This window comes from Daphnia magna, linkage group LG7 (assembly GCF_020631705.1).
Source record: "Daphnia magna isolate NIES linkage group LG7, ASM2063170v1.1, whole genome shotgun sequence".
In the NCBI taxonomy this organism is placed as follows: domain Eukaryota; kingdom Metazoa; phylum Arthropoda; class Branchiopoda; order Diplostraca; family Daphniidae; genus Daphnia; species Daphnia magna.
In genome coordinates, this window is record NC_059188.1 from 423,973 (window position 1) to 436,598 (window position 12,626).

General features: G+C 40.4%; 6 protein-coding genes across 9 annotated transcripts in view; 4 read left to right on the forward strand and 2 right to left on the reverse strand.

The window, feature by feature from the left end:
• LOC116927132 (sulfotransferase 1C4) overlaps positions 1-12,626 on the forward strand; it is a 44,991-nt gene that overhangs the window by 21,283 nt on the left and 11,082 nt on the right. The window lies entirely within an intron of this gene.
• On the forward strand, positions 203-2,795 carry LOC116927085. Of its 3 annotated transcripts, none has more exons than XM_032934075.2 (9): positions 203-1,508; positions 1,572-1,613; positions 1,672-1,716; positions 1,778-1,861; positions 1,935-1,988; positions 2,053-2,094; positions 2,165-2,239; positions 2,313-2,467; positions 2,545-2,795. In XM_032934075.2, the coding sequence occupies exons 1-9, from the start codon at positions 818-820 to the stop codon at positions 2,635-2,637; spliced, it is 1,281 nt and encodes a 426-aa protein (XP_032789966.2). In that variant the 5' UTR covers positions 203-817; the 3' UTR covers positions 2,638-2,795. The 3 variants fall into 3 exon arrangements, with proteins under 3 accessions (XP_032789966.2, XP_032789964.2, XP_032789965.2); XM_032934073.2 differs by having other exon boundaries at positions 204-1,508; positions 1,769-1,861; XM_032934074.2 differs by having other exon boundaries at positions 205-1,508; positions 1,769-1,861; positions 2,316-2,467.
• Positions 3,030-4,205, forward strand: LOC116927164. The gene is made up of 4 exons (XM_032934158.2): positions 3,030-3,245; positions 3,313-3,446; positions 3,508-3,727; positions 3,797-4,205. Exons 1-4 carry the CDS (start codon positions 3,114-3,116, stop codon positions 4,190-4,192), a joined length of 882 nt encoding a protein of 293 aa, XP_032790049.2. The 5' UTR covers positions 3,030-3,113; the 3' UTR covers positions 4,193-4,205.
• LOC116927178 (CUB domain-containing protein 2) lies at positions 4,478-5,604 on the forward strand. The gene is made up of 5 exons (XM_032934191.2): positions 4,478-4,600; positions 4,664-4,842; positions 4,900-5,058; positions 5,137-5,328; positions 5,394-5,604. Exons 1-5 carry the CDS (start codon positions 4,540-4,542, stop codon positions 5,571-5,573), a joined length of 771 nt encoding a protein of 256 aa, XP_032790082.1. The 5' UTR covers positions 4,478-4,539; the 3' UTR covers positions 5,574-5,604.
• Positions 5,638-8,354, reverse strand: LOC116927072 (F-box/WD repeat-containing protein 11). Of its 2 annotated transcripts, XM_032934050.2 has the most exons (9): positions 7,841-8,349; positions 7,624-7,766; positions 7,343-7,507; positions 7,108-7,284; positions 6,902-7,042; positions 6,718-6,840; positions 6,340-6,650; positions 6,199-6,270; positions 5,638-6,128 (listed from the first exon to the last, which is right to left on the reverse strand). In XM_032934050.2, exons 1-9 carry the CDS (start codon positions 7,863-7,865, stop codon positions 5,828-5,830), a joined length of 1,458 nt encoding a protein of 485 aa, XP_032789941.2. In that variant the 5' UTR covers positions 7,866-8,349; the 3' UTR covers positions 5,638-5,827. The 2 variants fall into 2 exon arrangements, with proteins under 2 accessions (XP_032789941.2, XP_032789943.2); XM_032934052.2 differs by lacking the exon at positions 7,624-7,766 and having other exon boundaries at positions 7,841-8,354.
• Positions 8,596-11,956, reverse strand: LOC116927042 (nuclear valosin-containing protein-like). Its single transcript, XM_032933991.2, has 11 exons — positions 11,527-11,956; positions 11,184-11,419; positions 10,988-11,122; positions 10,790-10,924; positions 10,503-10,722; positions 10,157-10,439; positions 9,803-10,094; positions 9,577-9,744; positions 9,171-9,500; positions 8,851-9,099; positions 8,596-8,767 (listed from the first exon to the last, which is right to left on the reverse strand). The coding sequence occupies exons 1-11, from the start codon at positions 11,939-11,941 to the stop codon at positions 8,729-8,731; spliced, it is 2,502 nt and encodes an 833-aa protein (XP_032789882.2). The 5' UTR covers positions 11,942-11,956; the 3' UTR covers positions 8,596-8,728.

Genomic DNA, 12,626 nt, shown 5'->3' on the forward strand with positions numbered 1-12,626 from the left:
ATTAACGGTGGCAAATTTAAAAAGGCAATACATAAAAAAAAAATAAATAAATGAATTACTAATTTCAATAACTTCAACTTTCCCAAACATGTGACCGACGGTAATCAATCATTTCCGACATCTCCCAAAACCAGTTGGGCTAACTTTCCGGAAATGTTCCACTATGTTGTTCTTTTTTTGGGGGGTGGGGGGTTTGGTACTAACTGCATAATCTTATAGGTTACAATGCCAAACAAGATTGGAATGCTGTGGACAAATGGCCTCCAATGATTTTCTTTTTCAAACATCAGAAACACGCACACCGTAAAAGGATTGCACTTGTCTTTGTTTCCGTGTGGCAATTGTGGCATTCGTTTATGTCCCCAGAAAAAGAATGCGTGGTCTGTTTCACTCCGGTGTATCACAACACACCTAAATAATCTGGCCTTTTTGGATACGTGAGCAAGAACTAGTTCATAGAAAAAAGCAACAATTCGTTTCCTGCTAGTTCCAGTTCGCACAACTTATCGTTCGACATAGAGGAATTTTCGAAGAAATTTCGTTTTCTCCGGATGGCAAAACTAGTGTGAAAGACAGCGCGTTTGTTATAGGATTTACGAATGGATAAATTCATTGGTTAAGGAATTTTAAATCCAAGTGTTTGAACTGAAATAACCTGCCCCATAGGAAATCCAAATAACGTGTTGTACTGATTAGATTCCGATTGCAGCGCACCGCATTTCCCGGATGTCTCGACTAAAGCAAAGGCAACGAACGATTGGCATAACTACAATTGAATCAACAGCTTTAGAACTTTGGTGTGTTTCAACAAACAAGGATGATTTGGCTAACTGTGCTCTCAATGCTTTTAGCTGCTAATGTTCGCAGTCAATCAGACACCTCCACTAAATTACTCATTTCCCACAACATATTCTGTTCAATGCCCTACGCAGATTTTCGCGTCAACGTTTACGAACACGCCGATAATCAAAAGACGATCACGCAAAACAGCAAAAGGTATTTCTACGCTCCCGTCGCTCTGCTGGACCCTCAAAGTGCTAGTTGCGTTTTCAACGATGTCACCAAACAGAACGAGATGCGATTTCGAGTTGACATGTGGAACGACAAGATTCAAAATCAAGTGGTTGAATATTTAAAAGATTTTATAGGTCAACAAGTTGACGCTACTCAAGTGCAAGTTGTTCCATTAGAGAAAGTGGCACTGACCAGCACTAGGACGTCTGCAATCTACACGTTAACAACGGATTGGCTTCCGTATGGCAAATCAATCTGGTTTAACCTGCCCTGCTTGTTTAGAAAGGATTGCAATCAACTGGCTGTGGACATGCGCACGAATCCCTTACTGTTCGATCATTTGAAGTTGCTGTACAGCCCCGATTCACCGACATCGCAAGCATTCGGCAATTCTCGCTTTCATCCTATGCATCTGGTTCGAAACTCGGCTCCGACGGCTGACGATTGGACTCAACTAGTGGCACGAAATTCCGATACGAGCAGACAATTGAACGGTATACACAAATGGCCTGTACTGATTAAACGGGTAAATTGAGCAAAGATTTCTTCTTTTGTAGAAATGAAAGTGACGATCGAAGCTTTGAGAAAGACATTAAACGGTAAATATATCTTGATGTTTTAACGGGAAGGACGCTTAAAACTTGTAATGTTTTGCAGAATCTAAAAGTACAAGGCATGAAACGCGAAGTCGGGAATTGCCAGGTAATCTTTGATAACGAAATGAAAAGGGAATTGTTACTTACAGTTGCATTAGTTGATGTAGAAACTCCAAGACATTCGTCAGAATCTTTTGGTCGTCCGACAGAAGCAAAGTCCACCGTACAGGAACTGAAGGACCAGCTGGCCGGTAACATTTTTTCACACTAGGATTTTGCAAAGCGAAAAACAATACATTAATAAGCAATAACGTAATCCCACAGACATTTCACATCGACTTGAAGTCGCAAAAGAAAACTTGACGAAAGAATTAAACGGTACGTTAACTATTTCATTTGGAAAAACCAATCACCCCTTAATTCGAAATCAATTATTCTAAAGAAAACAAGATTGCCATCAAAACGTTGAAAAAGGAGTTGGCCGGTTAGTTTCTTTTTGATTGGATCATAAGGTCGATAAAAACTTGATGTTTTTGCCACGTTGATTCCTGTAGAAATAACGAGACGCTCGGCAGACCATTCGAGGCAGTTCACAGACATGAAAGCCGAATTGCTTAAGGAACTCAAAGGTACAAACACACCAATTAATTATCCAAGCTATCGATATGGTTTCGCTTTTTACACCCTTTCTTGCATGAGAAGCAGGTGTACCCACAACGACATTCAGCCCAACGACGGCCGAAATTCCGCAATTTTACTTTGACTGCAGGGGCAGGTCGGATGGAAATTACGCCAATCCAGCATCCAAGTGCTCAATTAGCTTTTACACGTGCGCTCACGAAAAGGCCGTCACGCTCGTAAGTGTTGCATAAAGAACTTGCAGTCTCAAGAAATTCACGAATGTTAACATTGAATCGTGCATTCGTTATGTTAGAACTGCCCGAAAGGAACAGTTTATCACCCAGAAAGATATCAGTGCGACTGGATTTCTAACGTGGATGGATGTCATCGACTCGCATCACCTTAGCAGCACAGAATAATTTCACCAGATTTTTTAATGACCATTCCAAAGATATCGCATAAATAATTACTGGTTATTGATGTCACATCTGAGTAGCTGCCTACTGCTAAGCCATTACGAGATACGATAGGACAGACTTTGAAATAAACATATTTCTCAAATGAGCATATAGTTGGTCTAATGATGTTAGGGCACTGATCTACAACAAAAATCGAGTGGCACAGGAAACCACCTGGGCAGCTTTGCAACCGCTTAAGGGAGACCGAGTGGTTTTCCATTCAACCTCAAAAGAGTGACCTTGCCCAGCACATACGTAGTTACGTCGGATTGCGTTTAGCCTCCGTTTCAAGACAAAGGCGACATTCTGCGAAAGAACAACGTTGGTCATATGAAGCAGTGGAAAGAGTGCAGGAGGAAGTTGACAAGGATTAGTTTCTAGACATCCAGCAGAGCTTGCTCACCTTGCATAAAAAACAAACAGCATGTCTGAACTGGCCGTTGATCTGAGTCTATGCAGCCAGTGCTGGGCACCTTTCGACGCTGAAGAACATCAACCGAAATTACTCCAATGTCCATTACATCCCATGGCCACCGTTTGCCTCCAGTGTCTCAAAGTAACTGAAACGAAATTTTAATCGATTAGATAAGACCTGCATTCAATTATTATGTTTATTATCAAAGTCCAAAAAAGGGTGTTTGAATGATGACTGTGACACGTGTCGGGATGCCTGTGCCATCTGGTCACTGGACGATTTGCCCTTGAATATTTACGCCCTTCAATTAGCGGAATGGAAAAGCGCAAACGCCGAAACGCAGTAAGTGATTAATTGTTTTACACATTAGCTACTGTAACAGCCACATCCATCTGTGTTCTAGAACTAATCTCCCTCAATTAACCGAAGACCAAGAGAAGAAAAAAACTTGTTTTGATTACCATCACTGTCCGTTTGTGTTTACGTTCTCCATGGGTGAAGTCGAATTGGGCGAAGTTCACGTCATGTCGTCTCCGTTGGTGATCCAGCACAAGTTCGTCCAAGCTCTGGGTGAGTATTGCTTCAACCTGCCCAGGGAGTTCCTAATTTTTGGTGAACCACAGGTACACAATTAATTAATGATTCCAAATTAGTAAAAACAAAAATGCAATCTTAACTTTTGTACCTTCAAGTTCAAACCCGATTCATTCTACATGCTGGAGTGCTTCCATATGGATTTTCAGCCGTTGGAATCGGACGTCATGGTCTTTGCCGATCCTTCAAAATTGGAGTCGATAGTCCAAGAAGAACTGGCCAATCTTGACGTCGCTCTCGAGCCCAGTTTTGACGAAGAGGACAGATTGATAAATTTCAGATGTATCTTCTTTCTGAAATCTGCTGCCGCAGAGATCGAGATAGCAATCAAGAAGTCGGCCGAAACCATATGGGGCAAGGTTACTCGAGGCTCTTCGGTGCTGGAGTGGCTAGCCAATATTCCTGAAGGAGAACATCATCGTAGGGGTGTCAGAACCGTAGCTAGGGTCACTCTGGAAACTCGCAATCCTACTGATGATTCCTGCCCATCTTGAATGTTATGTCTCCTTCATCAACAACAACAACAAAAGTTTTAAAAATTTGAATTTGCATAACCTAGACTTGTCCACTTGATTCTTCCCATTAATGAATCTAAAAGAAATTGTGTAATTATTGCGACTAGACATACACTCAAGTCCTTTATTCCTACAATCTTGGCATTGACTTGTCCTTTGACGTCAAAAGTTCAAAGTAAAAACAACCGGGTAATGGCATTAGGTACAAACAAATGCAATTACTCGGCTGCATTTTTTTGTTGCCACGGCAACGGTATCAGTTAGCACCAGATCATTACCATAAAATGGGATGTTGGAGTTAGTCCTTGGTTGTCTGGACAGCAACGATGTGGCATCTCTTCGTGGTTTACGTCATTGTCGCGACTGCCGTGCCTCATTTCTCCAAAGGTAACAAACGTTTACAGAACTGCATTGCGATTTCAAAACTTGGATTACTTTATGAACTGATAGGATGTGAATATGTAGTACTCACCGACCCAAATGGCTACATCAGCTCGCCCAATTATCCTTTCGAGTACGAAGATTACGCAGATTGCCGTTGGCTCATCCAAGCGCCTGAAAACAACTACCGCATTATAGTTTATTTTATGGGCAATTTCACCACTCGAACGGGATTTGATCGACTTACGGTAAGCCTATACGCTCATGTACAGCTTAATCCTAATTAAATTGGGCTTCTTAAAAAGTTTTATGACGGTGCCACCACCACGTCGACCGTAATGCTTGACTGGAGCGGGCACGAATATTTCTATCCGTGGATCACGTCTAAAACAAATAGAATGTTGATACAGTTTACATCTCTTAGAGGTCAAAGCGGAACAGGATTCAAGTTGCGTTATTATACGGTACAGCAAGAACGAGAATTCTTAAAAAAAAATAATAATAATAATAAAACAAAAGTTTTGAATACCTGTAATTTGCAGGAAAAGAAGCAAGAGTGTGGCGGATTTCTGTCCTTTCCAAGTGGCACGATATCCAGTCCCGGATTTCCGGCAGACCCAAACTATTACGATAACAACGTCGACTGCGTGTGGGATATAGAAGCTCCAGTAAATCAGACGATTATACTCCAGTTTAGCAGCTTCAGGACGGAGCCGGGCAGGGATACTGTCACAGTACTAGACAAAACTTTAAAAACAAAATTCTACTAAATTAGACTCACGATTATTTAACTGTCAAGGTGATCGATCCGGCTCTCTCTAATCCTATTGTGATGATTCACAGTGGAATGATTGTACCACCGGTAACCATTTCACAAGGCAATAAGTTGACGGTCCGTTTCCAGTCAGACGCTTACATGCACGATATACCTGGATTTATCGCCCAATATTCAATGGTTGATCAGTTCCTAGAAAATTAACTTTTGAAATAAAAAGCATTGCTGGTTCAAATCTTCGGAGCTCTTCCAATGAAACGTCGCCCAATTCAAAACATCATCATTTATTTTGAAACGGCTCACCGCAAAGATGTGATTACTCACGAGCATTCAGGAGGTAGCAATCTATGATGTTAGCGGAAAATTCGGTTAAGATTAATAAAGTGGAACGGTGAAAGACGGAGTTGGTTATAGTAGTCAAGTCAGGGCAGGAAATAAGAGTTTAAACTTAAAGCAAATCAGTATAATTGTGGTAAAGGTTTTTTAACATGATTCTGGCCCTTCATAAAGTCCAAAGACACAATTATTGGACTTTCGTGGCCTTTGATGGGTGTAGTGCGGAAGAATCCGAACAACACGACTTGATACTCATCAGCCACCATGCCTCCGCCAACGCACGAGCTTAAATTATCTGTGCTTCCTATTCTGTGCAATAGGGCTTTGTCGGCTGGCACGGCGTGATCGAGCACAGTATGTAAATCCCACTGTTTCAACTCTCCAGTGCCGTTAACACTAACAATGTACTTGTCGGATATGATCCTGATAAACAAACATTGGTGACATTTTCCTTCATTATCTGAAACAAGAAATAAAGTTATCTTTTACGCACCGAAGATCGACAATCTTTTCCTTGTCGAGGTTTACGTCCCAGATTGAATTGCCCGTCTTTGTATTCCAAACCCTTTGGACATAAATAATTTTTATTTGATTAAACTTTCGAATTAAAACAAAAAAACTAGATAAATATTACCTTAAAAATTGACTATTTGAAACCTGGGTGCCGATGACGAGCAATCCATCTAGGTAATGGTATGCAGATACGACACCTTGAACTGAAAAAGAATGAAGTGGAGTGAAGGATTCCGTTGAGCGGATTTCGAAGATTTCTTCGGACGGGCCACGGCCAGTTCTTGAGCGAATAAAAAGGACGGTGTAAAGATCGTCCATGTACAAATTGACTAATTCTTCCACATTTTCATCCAACTGTAACTGATGAGCAATTATCATGTCTTTGACGTCACTTATTTTTCTCAAGGTGAGGAAATAAGAAGTTGTGGTATACTAAATGCACAAAAAAAAAAAGACCCAATCAAGCGTGGTAACCAAACATATAATAAAATAATCATACCAAATAAGAAAGAAGGAAGTGTCGTTTAGGGCTAAAGATAACTTTTTCTGTCACGTAATTATCTTGGTCGTCTTCGTCTACGCTATGGTTGTTTGGCCAATCGAAATCCCGGAATGTGTGCAGCTACATGAATTTAGAAGCGACTGAATGAGCACAAAGACTTTCAAGGAATGAAAACACTTACAGTTTCTCTCGTCTTTCGCCATATAACATCTACCACTCCGTTGCCATATCCAACCACTAGAAGCTCGTCGCTGAAATCGAAACACGTCACAAAACAATGGTGGTGCTGATTTCCACTTGAATCAGTACGAGAAGGAATTGACTGAGAAGGAACAATACAAGATGTTACTGAATAAAATGATGCACAACAAAGCAAAACAATCATACCTCTTCCAAATCAAGTGACCATCGATTGAAAAACTGAAATGTTCTTTCTGAATCCACATGGCGAACAATGTGCTTTTCATCCATTAGAAATGTGATTGAGTTAACAGGACCTATAACTGCTCCACGAAGCACAATCTCTTCCTGATAATTTCCAGTCATCCAGTTTTTGTCCAGGATCTATCATAGAAACTAAAAGTTAAATATAATTCTAATAAGTAAAAAACCATATCCATACATCTAATGAATCAGCAATAGTAAGGCATGTTGTTCTAAAAACTTCTTGTTCGTTCCAAAGTACTTGTTCATTGTCTTCTTCTTCTACGACTAAGGCAATTTCCGAGTGGCTTTGCTGCTTTCTTATTATACTGTTCATTTTTTTCCACGGTGGGTGCAATACAACCTGCAAGAGATGAATATGTTCTTAGCCACTTTTTAATTGCTATTGTGTTAGTACTTTGCATATTCAACAGACAAATGTACAAGCAAATGGAAGGAGTGTGCCACATGTTAGCTTACATTTCTTTTAAAAAGCTTTTCCCACAATTTTCCGTTAATCACGGTCTCTTTCCAGACAGGCGACACATTTTCGGCTGCGTGCAAGTCATTTACGTCTAAATATTGTAAAATTTCAACGGCAATTTCTCCCAGCAATTTCCATCCTTCAAAAGCGAATAACAAAATCAACAAAAATAGCAAAGAGCAAAGCAATAAAAGTTTAATTGGTTGGTCATACTTTGAAGATTATAAATGATATCCATTTTAGCGACTGGATTAAGATGTAAGCCTAAATTGCACTATTAAACGCTTTCAATTCAACGTGACAAACACCTGATTACTCAACAAGACACAAAAACAGTGACCAGCTTCCAGCAGACGATGGTTGAATACTGACTAACTAGAGAGTCCTTGTGCTACGTTCTACAGGTAGCAGCGATAATTCCTTTGTGATGTGAGCACGCTTTTTCTTCAAAGAGAAAGTTTCGAGCCCTTGATTTTCTCCCCTCCCCCAACTCTACCGGACAAAGGTTGGGGCGGCAGATTCCAGTTTTTGTTTCGTTTCCTGATTCCAGGACATTCAACTCGGTCAAGTAAAAAAAAACCAACCACCGGAACCACATGCGAACCTAAAAACAAAAATGAGGAATTTGGCACTATTACGTGTACTTAATGATGTGGTTTTCCCGAAGATGGGCGGAGCATGGAATTCGTAAAAGACGCGTTCAATAAAAAAATCCAAGGGTAAACCATGATAAATAGAAGGATGCACCAGGTGATAATATTAAACTAAAATCTTCATTTCCTGATTGCCTTCTTTCGTTCTGGCGCGGTAAATATTGATAAAGCGTTGAAATTATCAAGGACAGCCCATTTCATAAAAGGCTAGAGCGTTGCGAAACTTATTGCGCAGTCTTTGGTTTCCGTTTGGAAAAATTGTTTTGCTTGGCTACTCACTTGCAATGTGTGCTGTTACGAGATAAAGAAATGTCATTACAATTAGAAACAATTTGTATGTCAAATAAAGGAAAAACATGGTTATTTGTAAGGGCAAGTCAGAATGGAAAATTAGAAACTAGAATATGCAATTATTTTCAAGCGTATTCGACCCTGAACCTTTGCACAATCAAAGCCGTTGGGACATGCCCATGTAATGTTTACGGTCCTGTGAAAATAAAAAATATTAGAATTAAATCTAGTTTCAGAAAGTTATAGGAAAAAATATATATAATAAAAAAAGCGTTTTGCCTTTTCGTTGACCGAAGGACGAATTTTAGTGATGGCTGCCTGAAAGTGACGTAGGTGCACGCATACATCGCCCATCTCCATATCGTGACCTCCAGCGTCACTTTGACCAAAAACAAATTCCTGTAACGCTTGTGTGGCCGATTCCTTGACCAATGAGGAAAGGTCAGCTCCTGTATAACCATCTAATCTTGGGTCCAAACCAATGTCAATCAAGTTAGCATCGGCAGCTAGAGTTGGCTTGGTACCGTTCTGTATTTGATAAAAGAATTAGAGTAATATTCATAATCAATCGAAATACTAAGCAATTTTGCTAATCCAACCTTAGTTAGGGCTCTGAGGATGTCCACCCGATCCTCCGCTGTCGGGAAACCAACGTGAAGAATTTTGTCCAGCCTTCCGGGTCGAAGGACTGCCGGATCGATAATATCAGGCCGGTTGGTGGCAGCCATTAGGAAAACCCCTCGACGTGACTCAATACCATCCATCTCGGTCAGCAGCTGATTGACAACGCGACTGGCTCCACCCTCATGGCCTTGTTCAGAACGTCGTGGACAGAGTGCATCCAACTCATCAAAGAAAATTACGCATGGTACAGAACTGCGGGCTCGCTGGAAACACTGCCGGACGGCTCTTTCCGATTCTCCAACGTACTTTTAATAAACGATGAATAAAGAAGTTAATGATTTCTTAACTAAAACGAAGAATTCAGAGAATATATATTTTTACCATATTAAGTAATTCAGGTCCTTTGACGGAAATAAAGTTGATACCAGCTTCGTTGGCGATGGCTTTCGCCAACAGAGTTTTACCGCAACCGGGAGGGCCACAGAGCAAAACTCCTGAAGGGCTAGAAAGACCCAAAGCTTCATAATGTGCTTCGTAGCGAATGGGGGCCTAAAATTAAGTCGAAAATCAAAATTGCATCTAAAAATTTAAATATGATTTAACTGACTAGAATAGCCAAATGAAGCTCTTGTCGGACGTGCGACAGCGCTCCCACATTGTCCCAGGTAACATCGGGAACGGTAGCAAACCCTTCGCGCTGTGCAGAAGGCTGGACACATTTGAGGGCAGCGTTAAAATCGTCGAGCGTGATCGCTATGCCTTGGAGCTGCTCAGTGCCAAATTCTGGCTGTTGACAAAGCCAAATCCATGATTTCTCTTCTGTTGTTACTGCTTCCTGTTCTGGTGTTTCACTGGGTTGAATAGTAGCCAAATAAAGGGATTCCATTCGACCAAACGCTCTACAAAACGATAAGACTTTAATGACTGATGTAGCGAGACATACCAAGAATGCCAAGTTTACCTATTAACTGCTACCATTCCAGCCTCGGAAGCCAACGCAAGCATGTCGGCTCCAACGTAACCCGGGGTGTTTAAAGCCAAGAATTTCCAGTCCACATCGGCGGATAAGCTGAGATTCTTGCAGACAACTTTCAGGATCTTTTCTCTAGCCGCTAAATCTGGGATGCCAAGTGAGATTTCCCGGTCAAATCGACCGGCTCTTCGTAAGGCAGGATCAAGAGAGTCGGGTCGGTTTGTCGCACCGATTACTAACACCGGAATATTGTTATTTCGACTGCTGAGATCTGTTTAATTTTTTAAATGGTAAATTATTGAAAAGGCGTGTAAAATTTAAATAGCTAGCGAACCATCCATGCATGTGAGAAGCTGGGCAACAATCCTTCGCTCCATCTCTCTTTGAGCTGTTTCTCTTTTGGGCGTGATGGCGTCAATCTCGTCGATGAATACTATACATGGTGCGGCTGATGTAGCTTGATCGAACAGCAACCTAATTTGCTCTTCAGACTCACCAGAGACGCCAGAAACCAGCTCTGGAGCGGCAACTTTGAAAAAAGGTATTTCTAGCTCCTACATAGTGGAGGAAAAAAAGGATAGTAAAGTTATAAAATAGTTGAATAGAAGACTGAAGACTTACACCCGCGATGGCATGAGCAAGCAGAGTTTTTCCACAGCCAGGTGGACCATGAAGAAGAAAACCTCTTGGTGGAGACATTCCTAGATGTTGGTAGACTTCTGGATGTTTCATGTGAAGAATAAGCTTTCGGACTTCCTAAAGCACATTGAATTCTAATTTAAATTGAATCACTAATATTTCATTAAATATTAATGTTACCTTGAGGGATTTTTCATTGCCTCCAACTTCAGAGAATTTGGTGGTAGATATTATGGAGTTGAATTCTACTGTTTTGGACTTTTTCTTGGTTCCATTTGGAATATCAGATTCAACCTTTTTCCTTTTGACGATTTTCTGTGAACATTATGAAAACTGTAGAAGCTCTTATTTTAAAGAAATTTTAAATGGCATTTACCTTTTTCATTGGTGTGCTTTGTGGTGGTGCTTTTTCAGTGTCACCAAGTACATCAATTACCATTATATCTTCTAACTTGGAATCATCTGCTGTGCGATTACTGGAGTACATACTTCGTAGAGACTCATTGGCAGTTTCTCTGGTATCAGGTGTGTCAGCAATTCTGGCAGTTTCGTAAGGATCTGAATCACTACTGTCTTCTTTTATATCCAATGTTGCTCTTATGTCTTCATATGCTGAAATAGTTGTACAAAAAAATAAAAATGTTTGTTAAATGGCATTTATAGTAAGGTTTGTTTTACATGTAAATGAGTTGGTTTTTACTTGTTGCATATCCACAAACCTTGTTTGACCGAGTTACGAAAAGCAAGTTTCTTCTTCCTCCCATAATCAGGATACTGTCTCTGCAACAAATCTGCCATTTCTTCTATATCAATATATGTTCTGTGACTATTTTCTTTTAAATAGCGTTGGACCCTAGGAATAAGAGCCCGATCCATGTAGTAGGAAGCTGGCCTATTATTTTTGGCGACTCCACCTGACATTTTTCTCTTATTCTTCTCGGAGGGCAATCGATTGCCACACTCTTCTAAGTTAGAAAGCTTAAGAGGCTTTACTTTCATCCAACTAACTTCTCTATATAAAGGAACAGCAAACACAATTTCAAATATTCTCAACTGACGAGTATGGCCATAGCTCGACACGTGCGTTAAGGAGCAGACGACAAAACTGACGTAGTATTTCATTTCAGGCTTCATGGCGGAAGCTGGCCCGCAGATTTCTTTTGCTGGGTGGCGTTTCCAAAAAATCCAGTGGATTGCGGTGCTGTGATTTGTTTGTTGGTCGGCCAGAAAATTTCTTTGTTCATGTGACATTTTTGAAAACCCCAATGGGTTGAGGTGCTTTGTATTGTTTGCATACACTCCCATTCACAGAAATAAAGGTTTATAAAATCAAAGCTCCCTTTGTGCAAATTCCTTCTTACAAAATGACTATTAGATTCAAGGATGCTTCATTGTTATGATAGTCCTCATTATCTTAGGTTCACTACTTTCATTGATTTTATTAATCACTAGCACCTGAATAATTAGTCATAGTGCAATACTTTGGATGCACCCAGATTTGAACCATAGACCTCACGAACGACAGTCGAGCGTTCTACCACTGAGCTATGCAGCTCACATAAAAACTAACAAAACTAAAATATGAACATTTTCATACATACGAGATGGAAGGAAATAGGAAAAATGTTTTAATTTTCAGGGTTCATTTTTTTTTCCATTTTATTAAAAATAAAACTTTGGGTTTGCAACATCTCATTCTTAAGCTGACGAAATTATTGTAGAGTTTCTGCTCTGCAACAGGAGTTGCCGAAACGTCTTTCTCATCCCTATTTTCAAAAGCATGATGGCCGCCTTTTAGCTCCTGACCAATAGGATTCGA

Bases quoted from the DNA above. Each gene is read 5' to 3' on its own strand.
- LOC116927085 (XM_032934073.2), top strand. From the start codon at position 818: ATGATTTGGCTAACTGTGCTCTCAATGCTTTTAGCTGCTAATGTTCGC. The intron at 1,509-1,571 runs GTATACACAAAT...CTTCTTTTGTAG, and splicing joins TACGAGCAGACAATTGAACG to AAATGAAAGTGACGATCGAA. The intron at 1,614-1,671 runs GTAAATATATCT...AATGTTTTGCAG, and splicing joins TTTGAGAAAGACATTAAACG to AATCTAAAAGTACAAGGCAT.
- LOC116927164 (XM_032934158.2), top strand. From the start codon at position 3,114: ATGTCTGAACTGGCCGTTGATCTGAGTCTATGCAGCCAGTGCTGGGCA. The intron at 3,246-3,312 runs GTAACTGAAACG...TTATTATCAAAG, and splicing joins TTTGCCTCCAGTGTCTCAAA to TCCAAAAAAGGGTGTTTGAA. The intron at 3,447-3,507 runs GTAAGTGATTAA...TCTGTGTTCTAG, and splicing joins AGCGCAAACGCCGAAACGCA to AACTAATCTCCCTCAATTAA.
- LOC116927178 (XM_032934191.2), top strand. From the start codon at position 4,540: ATGTGGCATCTCTTCGTGGTTTACGTCATTGTCGCGACTGCCGTGCCT. The intron at 4,601-4,663 runs GTAACAAACGTT...ATGAACTGATAG, and splicing joins CGTGCCTCATTTCTCCAAAG to GATGTGAATATGTAGTACTC. The intron at 5,059-5,136 runs GTACAGCAAGAA...TGTAATTTGCAG, and splicing joins TCAAGTTGCGTTATTATACG to GAAAAGAAGCAAGAGTGTGG.
- LOC116927072 (XM_032934050.2), bottom strand. From the start codon at position 7,865: ATGGATATCATTTATAATCTTCAAA. The intron at 7,767-7,840 runs GTATGACCAACC...TCGCTTTTGAAG, and splicing joins TATCATTTATAATCTTCAAA to GATGGAAATTGCTGGGAGAA. The intron at 6,129-6,198 runs GTGCGTAAAAGA...TTTGTTTATCAG, and splicing joins GAAAAGATTGTCGATCTTCG to GATCATATCCGACAAGTACA.
- LOC116927042 (XM_032933991.2), bottom strand. From the start codon at position 11,941: ATGAAGCCTGAAATGAAATACTACGTCAGTTTTGTCGTCTGCTCCTTA. The intron at 11,123-11,183 runs GTAAATGCCATT...TAATGTTCACAG, and splicing joins AAAGCACACCAATGAAAAAG to AAAATCGTCAAAAGGAAAAA. The intron at 10,095-10,156 runs GTAAACTTGGCA...ATCGTTTTGTAG, and splicing joins GGAATGGTAGCAGTTAATAG to AGCGTTTGGTCGAATGGAAT.